Genomic DNA, 15,826 nt, shown 5'->3' with positions numbered 1-15,826 from the left:
CGATTGATGGAGTAGATGTGGGGAATAGAGAGAAGAAGAAATCAAGGATTATTTGCCAAACTTCTGGTCTGAACAAGTGGGCAGATGGAGTGCTATTTGTTCGAAAGGAAGACACTGGGTGGAGGAAAAGTTTAGTCTTGAATGAGGAACGGAACTCAGGGTTAGATATGTTATGTTCACAATGGCCGCTGGACATCCAAGTAGAGAGGCACTAAACATATGTTCATAAAACCTATGAACCTGGAGCTCTCAAGAGAAACGTGGAGACATACATGAATTGGGGATTCATAGTGGTATTTAATAATATTACGTAGCTGGTACTGAAAGACGCAGGAAATGGGTTAGATCTCCTAAAGAGGAGAAAGAGTAGGAAAGAGGGCTAAGAATGGAGCCCCGGGGCTTTACAACATGTGTGGTGTAGAGAAAAGAGCCAGCAAAGGACACTCATAGTGGCTGGATAGAAAAGGGGAAAAAATCTCAAAAAGGTAGTATTCCAAGAAGAGAGGTTTTGAAGAAAGAGGAATGTTTATTCTGAGAAGCTGGTGAGCCTTTATTAGAGTCCTCTCTACTGGGGAGGACTTCTTACCAAGGATAGAGATCACCTGCTATTTCATCTTTTGAGTCCTTGCTGAGGCTCCTGGCACACAGTAGGCACTTGAAATCTATTGATCAAATGACACATATTAACTGAATGAGTGCACATTTAAGTTTAGTTGAAGGTGAAATGTAGGCATAAGTCATTTTGAAAAGTCCTCCTCTTCTCCCCACCCGTGCTCCTCCCCCCACATGATTCTCACACTTTCCTACAAAAGCATTGATTAGAGACATAGCAGTATCTTCAGGCTTTTGCAAAGCAATATGAAACAAACACCCTTTATTTCTACTGACTTACGAACAGTGAACTGTTCTATAAGCCTTGGAGGAAGGAAACTCAGGGCTAACTAACATAGGGTGTGAAGTAGTTATGGGTGGTTTTTCTGGAAAAGTGGTGAAATTATAACCATAATCACAGAAATAAGTTCTTGCCTTATTAAGTGCCCTATTGACTGCTACCCTTCTTAATTATGTGATGAAAAAAATTATGTTGAGTGGATTTCATTGCATAAGAGTTTGGTAAAGGAGGGAAAGAAAGAGGTAGGTGTTGAGGTCAGTGGCGTGGTTGGAGTCTGGAGGGTGTGGGAATGCTTTTGATATATCTGCTTCTCAAGCCTCAACTGAAAATGTTGTGGCTGCAAACCAGAGGGACCGCTGATTTCAGAATGATGACAACCTGAGCTAGTTGTAGACTGGGTTGAAATCAGCACATAGATCTACCCAGAAAGAAATATACCCTGAGTGGAAAAACAGAGTGGGACCCTTCACCATGGGCCTCATAGCTACTACTTTTCTGGAAGCCATTTCATTTCATTTTTACAATAGATTTAACACAGCTTTTTTTTTTCCCCTTTTACTTTGTTGCAAATAATGAGAGAGGGTTACTGTTCCTCTCGTTTTGTCTGTTGGCCAAAGAGTAAAAATAATTGGATTGGATATGGCTAGAATATCCTAACATTCCACAAACATCTCAAACTCCACCTGTCTAAAACTTAGTTCAGCAACACCTGCCAGTCATACATGTTCACCTGTGCACACACACATGCATAACTTCATTCCCGCACTGTGTTTTTTCTCTATGAATTAGCACCACATACTCAGATCCCAAACGGACACACTCTGACTTCTTCTCAGCTTTACATGCATATTTAACAGTACTATCACCAAGTTCTATTGGGTTCTAACTCTCAGATATCTCTTGAGTCTATTTTTTCCTCCATCCCCTTTCCTAGTTTAGGGCAATGCCATCTTGACATGCATTGTTGTGGGAGCCTCCCAAATTAGCTTTTCTGTATTCAGACTTTTTGTTGCAAACCTGCAACCCAAGACAAATCCTTCAATAGCTTCCTATCCACCCCAGCACAGAGTTAAAAATTCCTAACCTGGCTTAGGATGTTCACGATGTGTTCCTGCTTCCCTAGTCAGCTTCCTGTAGTACTCACCTGTGTGTGGGCAGATAAATGATCCAGCCAAGGCCTCCTCTCCATGTTCCTTTATCTGGCCTTCTGGGCACATCCCTCCTCCCTCCTCTCGAACTGCTCAGCCTAACTCACTCCTCTGTCCTTAAACTATCGTTTAAAGTGTTCCCAAGGCATTCAGAACTTTTCCTAGTCATCCAAAGTTTGTCTATCGTCCACTTGGCTAAAAATTTTCCTGAAGGCTTGTCCTGCTTTGCTCACGGTGGTATCCTGTGGGCTTAGCATAGTGACTGCTCCATAAATATGCTGAAAAGACGAACAAGTATTTTAATTATGTGTCTGCCATTACAACTTAAGATGTGCTATTTGTTTGGTTTTAATGAGCCTCTTTTCTTTCTTTTTTAAAATCCATACAGCAATAATTAATAACTGAACCTGCATCTCCTGCAAATATCAGCTTAACTATCTATGGCTTCTTTCTGGTTGCTCTGGAAACTTAAGGCACACCTGGAATGCACTGGGATAAAAATCATCACCCATTTCAGGTATGTAGTGCTGTGGGTCTCCAGCGCATTTTCAGGGGCTTCTTATGGTATCTGTCTCTTCACCTCATACTGGGTGGGTCTAGACCCCTGATGGCAGGTGTGTCCGGTGGCAATGATGGATACCTGAAAGTAGGAGCATCAAGAACCAGAAGGAGATATCCGTTAAAGTGAGGCAAGTCATTGCTTCCTTAACCCAGCCTCCCTGTTGGACTCAGCAACAGCCGAAATAAACTTTGTGCCATTCACCCTGACCAGCTCACCACTAGTCTGCCTCAGGAACGCAGCCGGTACTTTAGAGGAAGCTTGGGGAGGAAGGAAGTGGGCATAGAAGGGTGCAGGGCACTGAGTCCTGAAGTGAATAGCCATAACGTCTTTGTCACCAAAATATGCCTCAGGAGCTTTCAGGGAGTTCTTTTTGTTTCTAGTTGCGGCCCTCTTGTTAATTTCTCTAGCGGTTGCTTACGCCCCTGCAAATCAGAGACAGACCTTAACTATCCACGAAGGATCCAGACGGTTCCCTGCCTCCGTCCTGGTGCCAGAGTTTGTGGCTGGCTTTTTTTGGGCCACGCTGGGCAGGCCACGGAGACCCTATGCTCATAGCGGTGCTCGCGCGGGGCAGGTTGGGGCCACGCCGCTCCGCAAGCAGGCCTTAACTAAGGTTAAAAGGCTAAGTCCCGTGTCCCTTCCAGCTCCACTCTTGCAAAGCCCAGGAGCCCGAAGTCATCCCGCGTTCCTCGGGCTTGGAGGCCCCAGCCCGGGCGCGCGTCCGACACAGCGGAGGTCCCCTAGCGCCCCCTACAGCCACGCGCGGGGTGAGACGGCGCAGGGTCCTGTTCCTCCGCACCACGCCCGGGACCCCACCCAGCGGCGGGCGCCCCGAGACCGCGCGAGCGCCCGCACCTCCCGGCTGCAGAAACGGATCGTGGGGCCCGGCGGGCGTGCTGCATCCCAGATCAACTCAGATTGCTCCGCCCGCGGCGGCCCGACTTCCCCTCCCTTCCTCTGTCCCTCCCTCCCTCCCTCCCTCCTTCCCTCCCGCCCGCCGGCGCCGGACACGCTGCACTTCTCTTGGGGCGCTCTTCCCCTTGGCCGACCGTCTCATCCAGCGCAACTTTGGGACAGCGGCCTTTTGGTGTTGAATGTTCCCGTCCGAGAGCGCATGGCTGGGGAAGCGAGGTGTTGGCCGGGTCCCCGAGGGGCCGCCGTCCGGGAGGTGGTGTTGCTGCCGCTGCTGCTGCTGTGCCTGGGCGTCCCGACCGGGCGCCCCTACAACGTGGACACCGAGAGCGCGCTGCTCTACCAGGGCCCCCCCAACACCCTTTTCGGTTATTCGGTGGTGCTGCACAGCCACGGGGCGAACCGATGGTGAGTGGAGTGGGGCTCGGCGCTCTGGGCACCTGGGAGCCACGAGTGAAGGGCGCCTCAGGGATTCCCTGCCGGGTTCAAACTTTCCTCCCTCTGGAGGAGCCAGAAGGGGAGCGCTGCGACGGCCAGCTCGTAGGGTCTGCTCGGGAAACGAGCCGATCTCGGGGTGGCACGCCTCGGGTGCGCTCTGGCGCAAGGCTCTGGAGCTGCGGGTCCGGGGTGGCGGTTCGGTGCGCGAGGCGGTGGGCGGAGGAGGGAGGGGGGAGGGGATCGGCCCCGCTGCCAGCTGCAAGCGTGTAGAGACCAGGAGTTCAGTGGGCAGCACGGCTCACGTCTGCGTGCACGTGCACATTTCTCGCTTTAGGCTCGTAGTGGGGGCGCCCACCGCCAGCTGGCTCGCCAACGCTTCAGTGGTCAATCCTGGCGCGATTTACAGATGCAAGATCGGAGAGAATCCAGACCTGACGTGCGAACAGCTCCAGCTGGGTGAGTTGGGCCTGGGACCAGGGGCGAGTGACCCTGGGGTAGCACAAGTCGTGGAAAACTCCATGTTGCCTATTCTAGTTTAAAGTGAGTGATTTTCACCCTTCCCTCAAAACCATTCTAACCTTGGTAGTGTAAAAGTGACTCCCTTCTTTCTGCCAACATTTTTCTCCCTTTTGCTTATGAGAATGATTGCAGTACTCTGGCAAAACTCTGGAGAGGAAAGTTTCTTATGATACATTCTCTTCACCTCTCCCTCTCTCCTCCTCATGTAAGACACATTTTAAATAAGTCTCTCAGCACATTAGGGACAGGATCCAGCTAAGCCATCACTTAAGAATTTTATTTCCATCTTTGACCTATCAGCCTTGTTAAAGAAAAGGCTAAGGGACAGATCAGGGAAAGCAGTTGGAGTTGATCCCATATCCTGACATTTAGCTTAAGGACTTTCTAAAAAAGAAAATGATATAGTTTTATGTAGAATATGAAATGTAAAAGAAGAGAACAAGGAAAAATTGGCATCTCCATTGTTAATATAATTTAAATGAGGACTAAGATATAATTGTCAATTTTTCTCTCCCCAAACACTCATGTTAAATGAATACATCTATTTGAAGTCATTTTTTAATGTCTCTTCTTAGTTATGCGACAACTTGAAAACAAATGTGTTTTTTGAGGCACCTGGGTGTCTAGTGGGTTAAGCGGCCGACTAGCTCAGGTCATGATCTTGCTGTTCGTGAGTTCGAGTCCCAGGTGGGATCCTGTGCTGACAGCTCAGAGCCTGGAGCCTGCTTTGGATTTTGTGTCTCGCTTTCTCTCTCTGCCCCTCCCCTGCTTGCACTCTGTCTCTGTCGCTCTCAAAAATAAATAAAACCACTTAACAAACAAACAGGCAAAAACAAATGTGTTTTCATGGGGGAGGGGAGAAAGTTCACATGTCAAAGCCAAAAACAAATTTGTTTTGTAGACACATGGAGGAAAAAAGGGGAACTAATATTAATTTAGACCTATCTTGTTCCAAACACTGTTAGGCACTGCTATATGTATATGTTACTTAATTACTTAATTTTTTTTCCCCTCAAAGCACCAGTGGGTCATGGTTGGCATTGTTCCTACTTTACACGTGAAAATTCTGTGACTCAGAGGGTTGCAAGTATTTTTTCTAAAGTTACTCGGCTAATGAGTGAAAGATGGGATCTCAGGTCAGTCCAGTCAGCTTGGTTCCAAAGCCCAAGCCCTTTCCTTTCCTGTGTGTGTCTTCAGTGCAAACAAAATTAAATGAAGAGTCCAATATGTTGTCTGCTGTACTGATATGTTCTCTGTGAGTGGTGAATAAAAGGTTACAACTGGTACCTTTTTCATATTTATCTTTGCCATAGCCTATTGGGATAAGCTACTGCATCTTTAATCCCTTTTTCTTTTTAGAGTAGTCCTTGCTTTTTCGCCAACTGGGAAGCTGGTTTCCCTCATTTAGAATGAATTCAAAGAGAGTATGCTCATAACTCAGAGAGCATCCATAAAAGTCTAGCAGTGGTGTACAGCATGTAGAATAAACCCTAGCCTCTCATTAATTATCTTCCATCCCCAAAAGGCAGACTAGGAAAGCCTAACACGTTCACAGACCTACCCATTTGGAATAATTCTGCAAAGCATAATTTTCATTGTATGAGACAGTTGTGGGATGAAGAATTAGTGACTGGAGGACACAGAGTTGGTCTGCCAGAGGATCTTGACAAAGTCTCAGCAAGGAGAAGTTGCATTTCTGTTGTCCTGTCACGGTTTCCTGATCCATGGCATCATAACTACTGGCTTTTAGTACCTACTTCCTGTCTGGAAGGGCACCGAATCTATTTCGAGATGTCTGTGTTTCACTGGAAAGATCACTTCATAATATTACACACAATTTGAGATTAAAATGCCCATCAAAATGGAAGAAAAACCTGAATTTGGGGGCATGTGGAGCATAGAGATTGACTATAGAAATATCCTCAGAGAAATGTATCCATGGTAGATACGGAACAAGCATGAATTAAGTGAAGATTTATTGGATGGATAAACGAACAAAGGCAAAGTGGAAGTTTGATTGTCATCAACCTGATTGATGAATAGGAGAATAATTAGAAATGATAAGTCAAATGACATTTTTTAAAATTTATTTTTGATAGAGAGGGAGAGAAAGAGAGAATAGGGGAGGGGCAGAGAGAGAGGGAGACACAGAATCCGAAGCAAACTCCAGGCTCTGAGCTGTCAGCACAGAACCTGACACAGGGCTTGAACTCATGAACTGTGAGATCATGACCCGAACCAAAGTCAGACGCTTAACCAACTGAGCCACCCAGGTGCCCCACCAAATGACATTTTTAACTTTCACATTTTCAGTCAATACAAAAAGATATTGATTGAGATAAACAGCAAAAAGGAAGACAAGATTTTCAGGCAATCCATTGGTTGAAACACTTATAGCCTTGATAATAGCTTGGCATATTTGCAAAAGAATTGACTGAAGTTGCCTCTCCTATAACATTTTAAACAATATACCTTCTGTTCCTTAAATAAGGAAATCGTGTTTCCATTCAGAACAAACTCAAGTCACTTGAAGCTGTAAAATAAGGGATTGGGGATGAAGTCTAGCAGAGAAGCACTGAAAACAATAAAATGGTCATGAAAGACATTTAAGGATTTTCAGGTTTGTGAACTATGTAATATTTTCTGTGAAGAAGCTTTAAGAAAAATTTATGTAACTATGGACACACACAGTATTCTAATTCTGTAGATTATGAGGATTGCCTCAGTTTTCCTGTCTCAAATGTGGGTCACTATAATGTATAGAAAATGCTTAGCTCAATACCTGACATAGAACAGATATTTAAAAAGCATTAATTTATTTCTTTTAGTCTCTATTTTCTACTTAAATCTCTATCTGTATGTTATCTGTTATAGTCAGGTTGAGGGTAATAAATAGGTAATTAATAAACAAAGCAAAAAGTTACATGCATAAAGTAAGAGGTAACAGTTGAGATGAAACATGGTGAGAAATATTTTCTTGTTGACTCAACCAACAAAATCTTACAATTAAATACTGAGCTATGGTTGCCGTGTCAGTAAGGTGTTTTCTTTCACTTGGAATGGCTTCAGTTACTATCAAGGAAATGAAGTTGGCAGGTCTCTTAAAACGGTGCCCATCTCCTAGTAATTTCAATACTATTCACGTGGACTGGTGTTTAGGTTTCAGAATTTCAGATCAAAGTTTGAATCAGATGGACTCCTCCCTTGAAAGAGGAGATCAATACCCTCCCATTACATGCCTCCACCCCTGGATGATGTTGTCACACACTGTGGTGTATTCACTGTGGCCATAATCAGAAGTGAGCAGCAGATGCCCGTTGGTCTAAAACGTCCAGGGTGTAAGGTGTTGAGAGTAAGATATGCCTTTCAGTGAAGTGAATTCATTGTAGAAGAGGCACTTTGCACCCTGCTTGCAAACAGGCTTCCTCTACCTCCCTGCCTGCCTAAGAAGTGTCTCTCCTCACACTTTTTCCCTCCTTCCCTCTGCGAGCCAAAGGAAGGTGGTGTCCCCATCAGGAAGGCCTGAGCCCAGATATGTTCATGAACACTTTGTGTCTGAGGAGGCCATAGTGACTTCACATGTCCAGTTGCTTTTCCACTCAGATGTTCTGTGTCTTTGCTGAGGCTTTTTAAAAAATGTTTACTTACTTATTTTGAGAGAGAGTGTGTGTAGGGGAAGGTCAGAGAGAGAGAGAGAGCGAGAGAGAGACCCAAGCAGGCTCCACGTTCAGTGTGGAGCCCCATTCAGGGCTCAATTTGACTACCGTGAGATCATGACCTGAGCTGAAATCAAGAGTCAGACACTTAACTGACTGAGCCACCCAGGCACTTCTTGTTCAGGCTTTTTAAATTTTTTATTTATTTTTATTTTTATTTTTTTATTAAAAATTTTTTTTATTACATTTATTTATTTTTGAGAGACAGAGCATGAGCAGGGAAGGGGCAGAGAGAGAGGGAGACACAGAATCAGAAACAGGCTCCAGGCTCTGAGCTGTCAGCACAGAGCCGGACGCAGAGCTCGAACCCACAAACCACAAGATCATGACCTGAGCTGAAGTCAGACGCTTAACCGACTGAGCCATCCAGGCACCCCTGTTGAGGCTTTTGTAAAGGAAACTGTGATCACAGATGACTCCAGAACTCTATGTAATCATAGACTGTCCATGGATTACCAATATTCAAAGCATTAGAATATAATAAAATACATAAATGACTTTAAAATTATACTAAACAGATTGTTTTTATTTGGTTATTCAGAAGGTATTTCAGGTCTTTTATTACTTTGGAGTCACCACTAATAGCATTATATGCTTGCTACACTCAGACACACACACACACACACACACACACACACACACACACACACACTTATCTGGGTAATAAAAGTCTAAAGTTACACGGTTACACTGCCTGATATGGTAGCCAGTAGCCACATGTGGCTGTTGAGCACATGAAATGTAGCTAGTTTGCAGCGAGAGGTGCTGTAATATTGGATTTCAAAGACTTAGTATAAAAAAAAGAATTAAAATAACTCATTAATTTTTTAGATATTAATTATATGTCAAAATAAATATTTTAATATTGATTACATATGTAAATGAGAATATTTTGGGTGTGTTAAATGACGTATATTTTTATTTTTATTATTTTTTTTTAATGTTTATTTCTGAGAGAGAGTGTGACAGAGTGCAAGTGGGGGAGGGCCAGAGAGAGAGGGAGACACAGAATCTGAAGCAGGCTCCAGGCTCTGAGCTATCAGCACAGAGCCTGATGTGGGACTCAAACCCACAAACCACAAGATCATGACCTGAGCTGAAGTAGGATATTTAACTGAGTCACCCAGGCGACCCATAAAGGAGATTTTTTAAATTAATTTTGTTTATTTTACTTTTTAATGTGGCTACCATAAGGGCCCCTGGGCGGCTCAGTCGGTTGAGTGTCCGACTTCAGCTCAGGTCATGGTCCTGCAATTTGGTGAGTTTGAGCCCTGCATCAGGCTCTCTGCTAACAAACAACTTGGAGCCTGGAGCCTGCTTCAAATCCTGTATCTCTCGGGGCGCCTGGGTGGCGCAGTCGGTTGAGCGTCCGACTTCAGCCAGGTCACGATCTCGCGGTCCGTGAGTTCGAGCCCCGCGTCGGGCTCTGGGCTGATGGCTCGGAGCCTGGAGCCTGTTTCCGATTCTGTGTCTCCCTCTTTCTCTGTCCCTCCCCCGTTCATGCTCTGTCTCTCTCTGTCCCAAAAATAAATAAAAAAATTTAAAAAAAAAAAAAAAAAAAAATCCTGTATCTCTCTCTCTCCCCCTCCCCTGCTCATGCTCTGCCTCTCTCTGTCGCTCAAAAATAAATAAATGTTAAAAAAAATTAATGTGGCTACTATAGGATTGAACACTTCACATATGGCTTATATAGTAATTTCTTTTGGACAGCACTGCCCCAGAGAATTATAAATTCCCTGCATGAGAAAACACCAACTTTGTAGCAGGTGCTTCCCCAGCATCTGTGTGTAAATGAATAGGACTTTCACTTTTCTTTCCCAGACAAGTGCTGTATAGTTACTAGACCTTTACAGTTCTTGCTTGTGCCTCTCTTTTCTTTACTGGAAAGAACAGTGATCCATCGCAAGTTAGTCATCATTATTCCCCTTCAGATTTCTTTCTAGAATTTTATCACCCTAGTCAGCCTCCTGGCTCATTTTAAATAACCTGTTTGGAAGAGGTGAATTTAATTAGCATTGTGCCATTAAACTAATGATTACCTCATTCTCACTTCTGCCTGATTTGTAGGAATTATTAGCTTAACATTGAAGGGCAAACAAACCTCACACTTCAAATAATGTTGCAACTTCAAATAATGTTCTTGATAACTTTTTCATTTGCAAACTGTTTAAATTGTAGCTTATGAAGCTGATACAGACTGGTCATTTTGAAAACTTGTCCCTGAACATAGGTTCTAATCATGCAGAAAATCAAGACAGAGAGCTTCATTAATAAACTATCATGTTAAGAAACGTAAGTTCCCTGATTTCCAGAAATTTCCCAAACTTCATCTTTAAAGAATGCTTGCCATTGAATTTGAGAGGTGAGGTTTTCTAAATGCATTTTGCTTTTTGCCTTGAGTTTACTTGGTCACCCACTAATATTCCTAATGATTAAGAATATCTCCCCTTAGCAACAGTTCTAGGGCCAGATATGGCAATCTATTGTACACGTGGGTTGTTTATTCTTTCAGTCATTTACTGAGAACTGCAAAAGGGCTAGAATTTGGATGTAAGAAAGAAACACGGTCCTTGCCCCCAGGGGGGTTTACATTCTCTAGCTCAGGTTCTTATAGGAAAGTGGGGTGAGAACATCTAATCTAATTAGAAATAGAAAGTAAGGTGATGGCTTCCTGATCAATTGATGTTCAACTGGAGAACTGAGTAAAACTCGGGGGTTGGCTAGAGGAAGAGGTTTACGGGAAAGGGTGCCAGACAGAGCCAACGGTGTGTATGAAGACCTGAAGTCTTTGAGAGCATGGCATCTTTGAAGTGCAAGAAATACGCGTATGACTGGACTGTGGAGTATGAAGTGGATGGTAGGTTGGAGATTATTTTTAATACAACTTTGTGAGCTGTCTTTAAGGAGTATGAATTACCCACTGGTAATTGAACCTGGGGACTGACCTAATCAGATTTGTGTTTTAGACAGATACTTCTGGTTGCAGAGTAGTGAATGCTTTGGAGTAAATGAGTCAAGGCTGAAGGTAGTAAGACAGTTGTAGAAAGATTTTGTTATAATTTAGGCTACCTATGATAAGTGCTTGTATTAAGGCACTGGCAGCAAGAATGGAGCAAAATAGATATTCTACTGTTATTTAAGAGACAGACTCAATAGGACTTACTTGGTAATTATTAAATGAGAGAGATGAAAAAGGAGGTTTCCAAAGGTGTTACCCAAGGTTCCAACCTGGGCTGTTGGATGGATGATGGTGTTGGCCACAGAAGACATAGGAGTAAATATCTAGTATTCAGTTGGATGTATGGGTCTGCTGGGAAGGAGAGGTCTGTACTGGCAATTCAGAGTTCACTGCAACTGACATAGAGATGATAATCAAAACCATGGGAGTGAATGAGTTTAACTTGGAAACTCTAGGCTGAATAGATCAGAGGGTCCAGGATAGATCCAGAGGATTCCTACAGTTTGACAATTGGCTTGAGCAGTGCTGCTCAACTCTAGCTGAAACTTGGATTCTCCTGCAGAGCTTTAAGAGTACCAGTTCTCATCCTAAATAAATAAAAATCTTTGCAGGTGGGTCTAGATAGGTGTGACATTGTGATTTATAGTAAGAATAATATATTTGCTTTTATTCCCTGTTTTTGGCACAGAGCTCCTAAAAGTCTTGAAATTTTCTAAGAAAGTTACAAAGGTGTTTTTGTTATTGAGGTGGCTTTTGGACCCTACCTAAGGATGGGGGCTGGTTGCCAGTGGAGCCAAACATATGATTGGATGGTTGTAACTTTCTGTCCTACCCCCTAATCTTCAGGATGTGGAGTGGGGTTGGAGGTTGAATCAATCACAAATGGCCAATGATTTAATCAGATATGTCTGTGTAAGGAAGTGGCCATAAAAACCCAAAAGGACAGGGTTGGGAGAGCTTCTGGGCTAGTGAACAGAGTGGAGTACTTAGAGAAAGTACTTTCCTCATGCCTTGCCCTATGCATTTGGTTGTTCCTGAGTTATATCCTTTTATAATAAATTAGTAATCTAGTAAGTAAAATGCCTTCCTGAATTCTGTGAGGTGCTCTAGCAAATCAGTCAAACCCAGGGATGGAGAATTTGGAACCTCTGATGACCAGGTGGCCAGAAGTATAGCTGACGACCTAGACTTTCAATTGGCCTCTGAAGTGTCTGTGTGTGTATGTGTATGTGTATGTGTATGTGTATGTGTATGTGTATGTGTATGTGTATGTGTATGTGTATTGGGAGAGGGGCACTCTTGTAGGACTAAGTCCTTAACCTGTGGGATTGGGTGCAATCTCTGGATAGATAGTGTTAGAATTGAGTTGAATTGTAGCTAGTGAATTGACCCAGCTAGTGACAGAAGATTGCTTGTTGGTGGTGTAGAAGCCACTCTTCCACCCCACCCTCTACAAAATGGAATTGAATGCAGAATCCTTAGTAGGGCATTAGGGTTTCCAAAGGTCCCCAGATGACACCAGTATTCATCCATGGTTTCTAACAACTGGAGAAGAAAAGAGGAGCCTGAGAAAATGACTAAGAAGGAAGAGCCAAAGAGGTAGCAAGGAAATCTGGTCAGTATGGCATTATGGAAGTCAAACGGTGAGAGATCTTGAGAAGAGATGAGTGGTTCGCAGTATCGAAAGTTGCCAAGAGGTCAAGCAAGGTAAGAACTCAGGAGATTTCATTGAATATAGAGAGAAACTGTTCATGACTAACCTTTTAGTCAGACCAATTTTAGTGGTGAAGCCAGACTACAGAGAGTTGAGAAGTGAGGAGCGAGAAAATATTGGTAGCAGGTGTCAACAACTTTTTTTATCCGGTTTCTTCCTTCATTGATTAAACACATTTTATTGGTTACTTATGCTAGGTACTGGGAATACAAAGTTGAGTAAGACTTTGAAGCTCGCAAAGAATTCAGTTTAAATGATGAGAGACAGGTAAACGTTAGATCATTAATTATGAGAATATGCAATAAACGTGATGATGGAGACACAGTGGGGAGAGGAAATAGTTTGGTTGATGAGAGAAGGGTTCCTGGAAGAGCAGATACCTGAGTAGTTGAGCCAGTTCTGACCAGTTTTGACGAGAGTGTAGTAAAAGCTCAATAAATGTGAAATGGATGGATACATTTCTCAGATTTGGGTGATTCCTCTGCTGCACACGTGAGCATCATCCCAGGAGGTCTGGGCCAGCCTTGGTTTCCAGAGATTCTGCCTGCTCATACCAGGAAATCTAAACAATAATGGGCACTCCTAAGATAGGGAGCTTGGAACTGACCATCTTTAAAAACAGGGTTGTTTTTTTTTTTTTAAAGATAGCTGGAAGCATCAAATGGGACCATGGAAGTGGACTTACAGGTGGTCGGTCAGTGAAGCAGTGTGTTTGTTCTGATATCTGATGTCTGTTCTGTTAACCCCCAAGAATTGGGGGGGGGGGAAGAATTTTTTTCTTGTAAATTATTTGAAATACTATAGTTCACAATAAATACGTTCAGAAAGAGTAAGCATGCAGACTTAGTTGTTGAATCTCTTTTATGGGAAATATTGTGTGAAATGGATTAGAGGTGCCCTTTTAACATTACACCCTATATAGATTCTTTCAGTGTATACGCTACATTTGTGAAATCATTCTAGGTCTACCTCACCTGATACCATTCTTGGTTTCTTGTGAAAGCTTTCTACTATTCTTGAGCACATCACTTTGCCTACAAACCGTTGTCTCCATAACATCTTATCCCATCCTTTGAACCTTGGACAGAGACATGTCCTCTGACATCCCTAACTCCTCATCTCAGTCTGACCCTCTACTGGATGATGCCATGGAGTTCCTGACTGACTTTTATTTCTTTCACGTACTTCAGACCTTGCATCCTCCGGACCTCCTCCATCCTACCGTGTAAGTTCCAAAACCAAGCACAGTGATTCAATATTGACCACCTACCATTGAGTGAGGGCAGGTTTTCCTGGAGGTTTTGTTTTTGTTTTTGTTTTCTATTTTACTTTTTTGTATTGTTCTTGTTTCAAAGACACTCAAAATGGTATCCGTATATTAGTGATAGTCTTTCAGATGAACCCCTAAGTCCAAGAGATGAATTGCAAACCATGGAAATAGAGAATTTTCTTTCCTTATTTCCTAATATTGGAAATTAGTGTTATAATAGTAGGTTATTATAGACAGAGAATTAGTATAGGTTTATTAATAACGTCAATATTTGGATTCTTTCCCTGCTTCACAGGGAAAAGTACTAATAGCAATCATTGAAGGGTAGTATAGGGTGGCGGTTGACAGCATGGACTTGAATCCTTCCTTTCCCACTTTGAGCAAGATGCTTAATCTCCCTTTGTTTCAGTTTCTCCATCTGTAAAATTTGGATTATGATAATAACAATATCTGCTCATAAGGCTATAATGAAAATTAAATGAGTTCATATATGTTTGCATGTAGTACATAGGAAGCATTTAATAAATATTAGTTGTTGTAAGACAACAGTGCCTCTTTAAATTATGCTCACCAAATGTATCAGTTGTGGTACACTTTTCTGCTATAGTTAGTTAAAAATAAAAATAAAAATAAAACTTGTTTAGGTTTTCTGTAGGAATTTGAAGAAGTTTGGGCCTAAAGTCCCTGGAGGAGAACCCGAACCTAGAATTAAGCTCATAAGTGACCTGGTTTTCTAGAATTTTGAGGTCTAGTGATGACTCAGGATCAACCCAGATTTATAAAATTGCAACCCTAAAACTTGGCTCTTCTGCTTGGGGACATCCACCTCTTTCTGAATACAATAAAGCAAAATAAATAAAATTATAAAGTAAAAAAGGGCTATTAAATAAAATGAAACAGAAGACTGAAATAGCAGGCTTTTTCAGCCCTATGGTTATATCAGCCCTGTCTCACGTAAACTGAGTGTGATGATTAGTCATTGTCAGATATGGACCAGGAAGCCTGAGAATATGGCGTGTAAATACATGTTTTCCCCGAAAGAAAATACTTTGAGACTGGTTTCTAATTTTGATGTTTATTTTGATATCTTGCCTCTTGTTTGCTTATTTTTATATCTTGACTCCAGACAAGCTGGAGGAAATGGTCTTGGAAGTTCAGTACTCTCACGTCCCATATCATCTCTAAAACCTGGGTATTTTCCTTTTCATGACTCAAAATTATTGTTATTGCTACTGAGTTCATAAACATCACTGTTATCTTTTAGAAGCATCATCGCCACATCTTATTTGGTGTGTGGGAAAAGTACATAGTTTAATATAGTAAAAATAATGGATTTAATAGTAATTAGAATTTGATAAGAAAAACTAAAAGGGGCCACTTGGCTTAAGGAGCAGAATGCCGCTGATCAAATCTCACAGCACTGTGAGCGCCCTCTGCTGGTCCAAATCAATGTAATGTGGGGGGATGTTGGGGAACAGAAGCATTTCCCATTTAATGAACACCTACTAGGTACCAGGCAGTCTTGTATCTGTTAAGAGTAAATTTTATATAATCCTCATAACCCTCCAATGGTAGATTTTATACTCTTCATATTTGAATTGAATTTTTCAGCTTAATCCCATATGTTTTTCTGATATTCTGAATTTAGGTAGAGGAAAGAATTATGTGATTAATTTTACTCAATAACTATTGCTTC

The 15,826-nt window shown here is 42.5% G+C and overlaps 2 protein-coding genes and 1 long non-coding RNA gene across 3 annotated transcripts in view; all 3 read left to right on the top strand.

Annotated features, from left to right (window-relative positions):
- Positions 1-2,447: 2,447 nt before the first annotated feature.
- On the top strand, positions 2,448-3,696 carry LOC132671361 (uncharacterized). The gene is made up of 2 exons (XM_060622077.3): positions 2,448-2,557; positions 3,247-3,696. The coding sequence occupies exons 1-2, from the start codon at positions 2,525-2,527 to the stop codon at positions 3,694-3,696; spliced, it is 483 nt and encodes a 160-aa protein (XP_060478060.1). The 5' UTR covers positions 2,448-2,524.
- The window catches only part of ITGA4 (integrin subunit alpha 4), a 92,860-nt gene continuing 80,647 nt past the window's right edge, over positions 3,614-15,826 (top strand). The window contains exons 1-2 of the mRNA XM_060622074.3: positions 3,614-3,922; positions 4,287-4,408. Coding sequence (XP_060478057.3) covers positions 3,717-3,922; positions 4,287-4,408 — 328 coding nt within the window. The 5' untranslated portion in view covers positions 3,614-3,716. The remainder of the gene's footprint in view (positions 3,923-4,286; positions 4,409-15,826) is intronic.
- On the top strand, positions 9,760-14,111 carry LOC132671362 (uncharacterized). Its single transcript, XR_013557245.2, has 2 exons — positions 9,760-12,393; positions 12,436-14,111. It is a non-coding gene; the product is annotated as an uncharacterized LOC132671362 (long non-coding RNA).

The sequence above is a fragment of the Panthera onca genome, chromosome C1, assembly GCF_046562875.1.
Source record: "Panthera onca isolate mPanOnc1 chromosome C1, mPanOnc1 haplotype 2, whole genome shotgun sequence".
Taxonomy (NCBI): domain Eukaryota; kingdom Metazoa; phylum Chordata; class Mammalia; order Carnivora; family Felidae; genus Panthera; species Panthera onca.
Note: the sequence above shows the minus strand (reverse complement) of the source record. Positions and strands in the feature narration are given on the sequence as shown.

Excerpts from the sequence above, each read along its gene's own strand:
- LOC132671361 (XM_060622077.3), top strand. The coding sequence starts at position 2,525 with ATGCACTGGGATAAAAATCATCACCCATTTCAG. Across the intron at positions 2,558-3,246 it reads AAAATCATCACCCATTTCAG|CTCCACTCTTGCAAAGCCCA; the intron begins GTATGTAGTGCT and ends TGTCCCTTCCAG.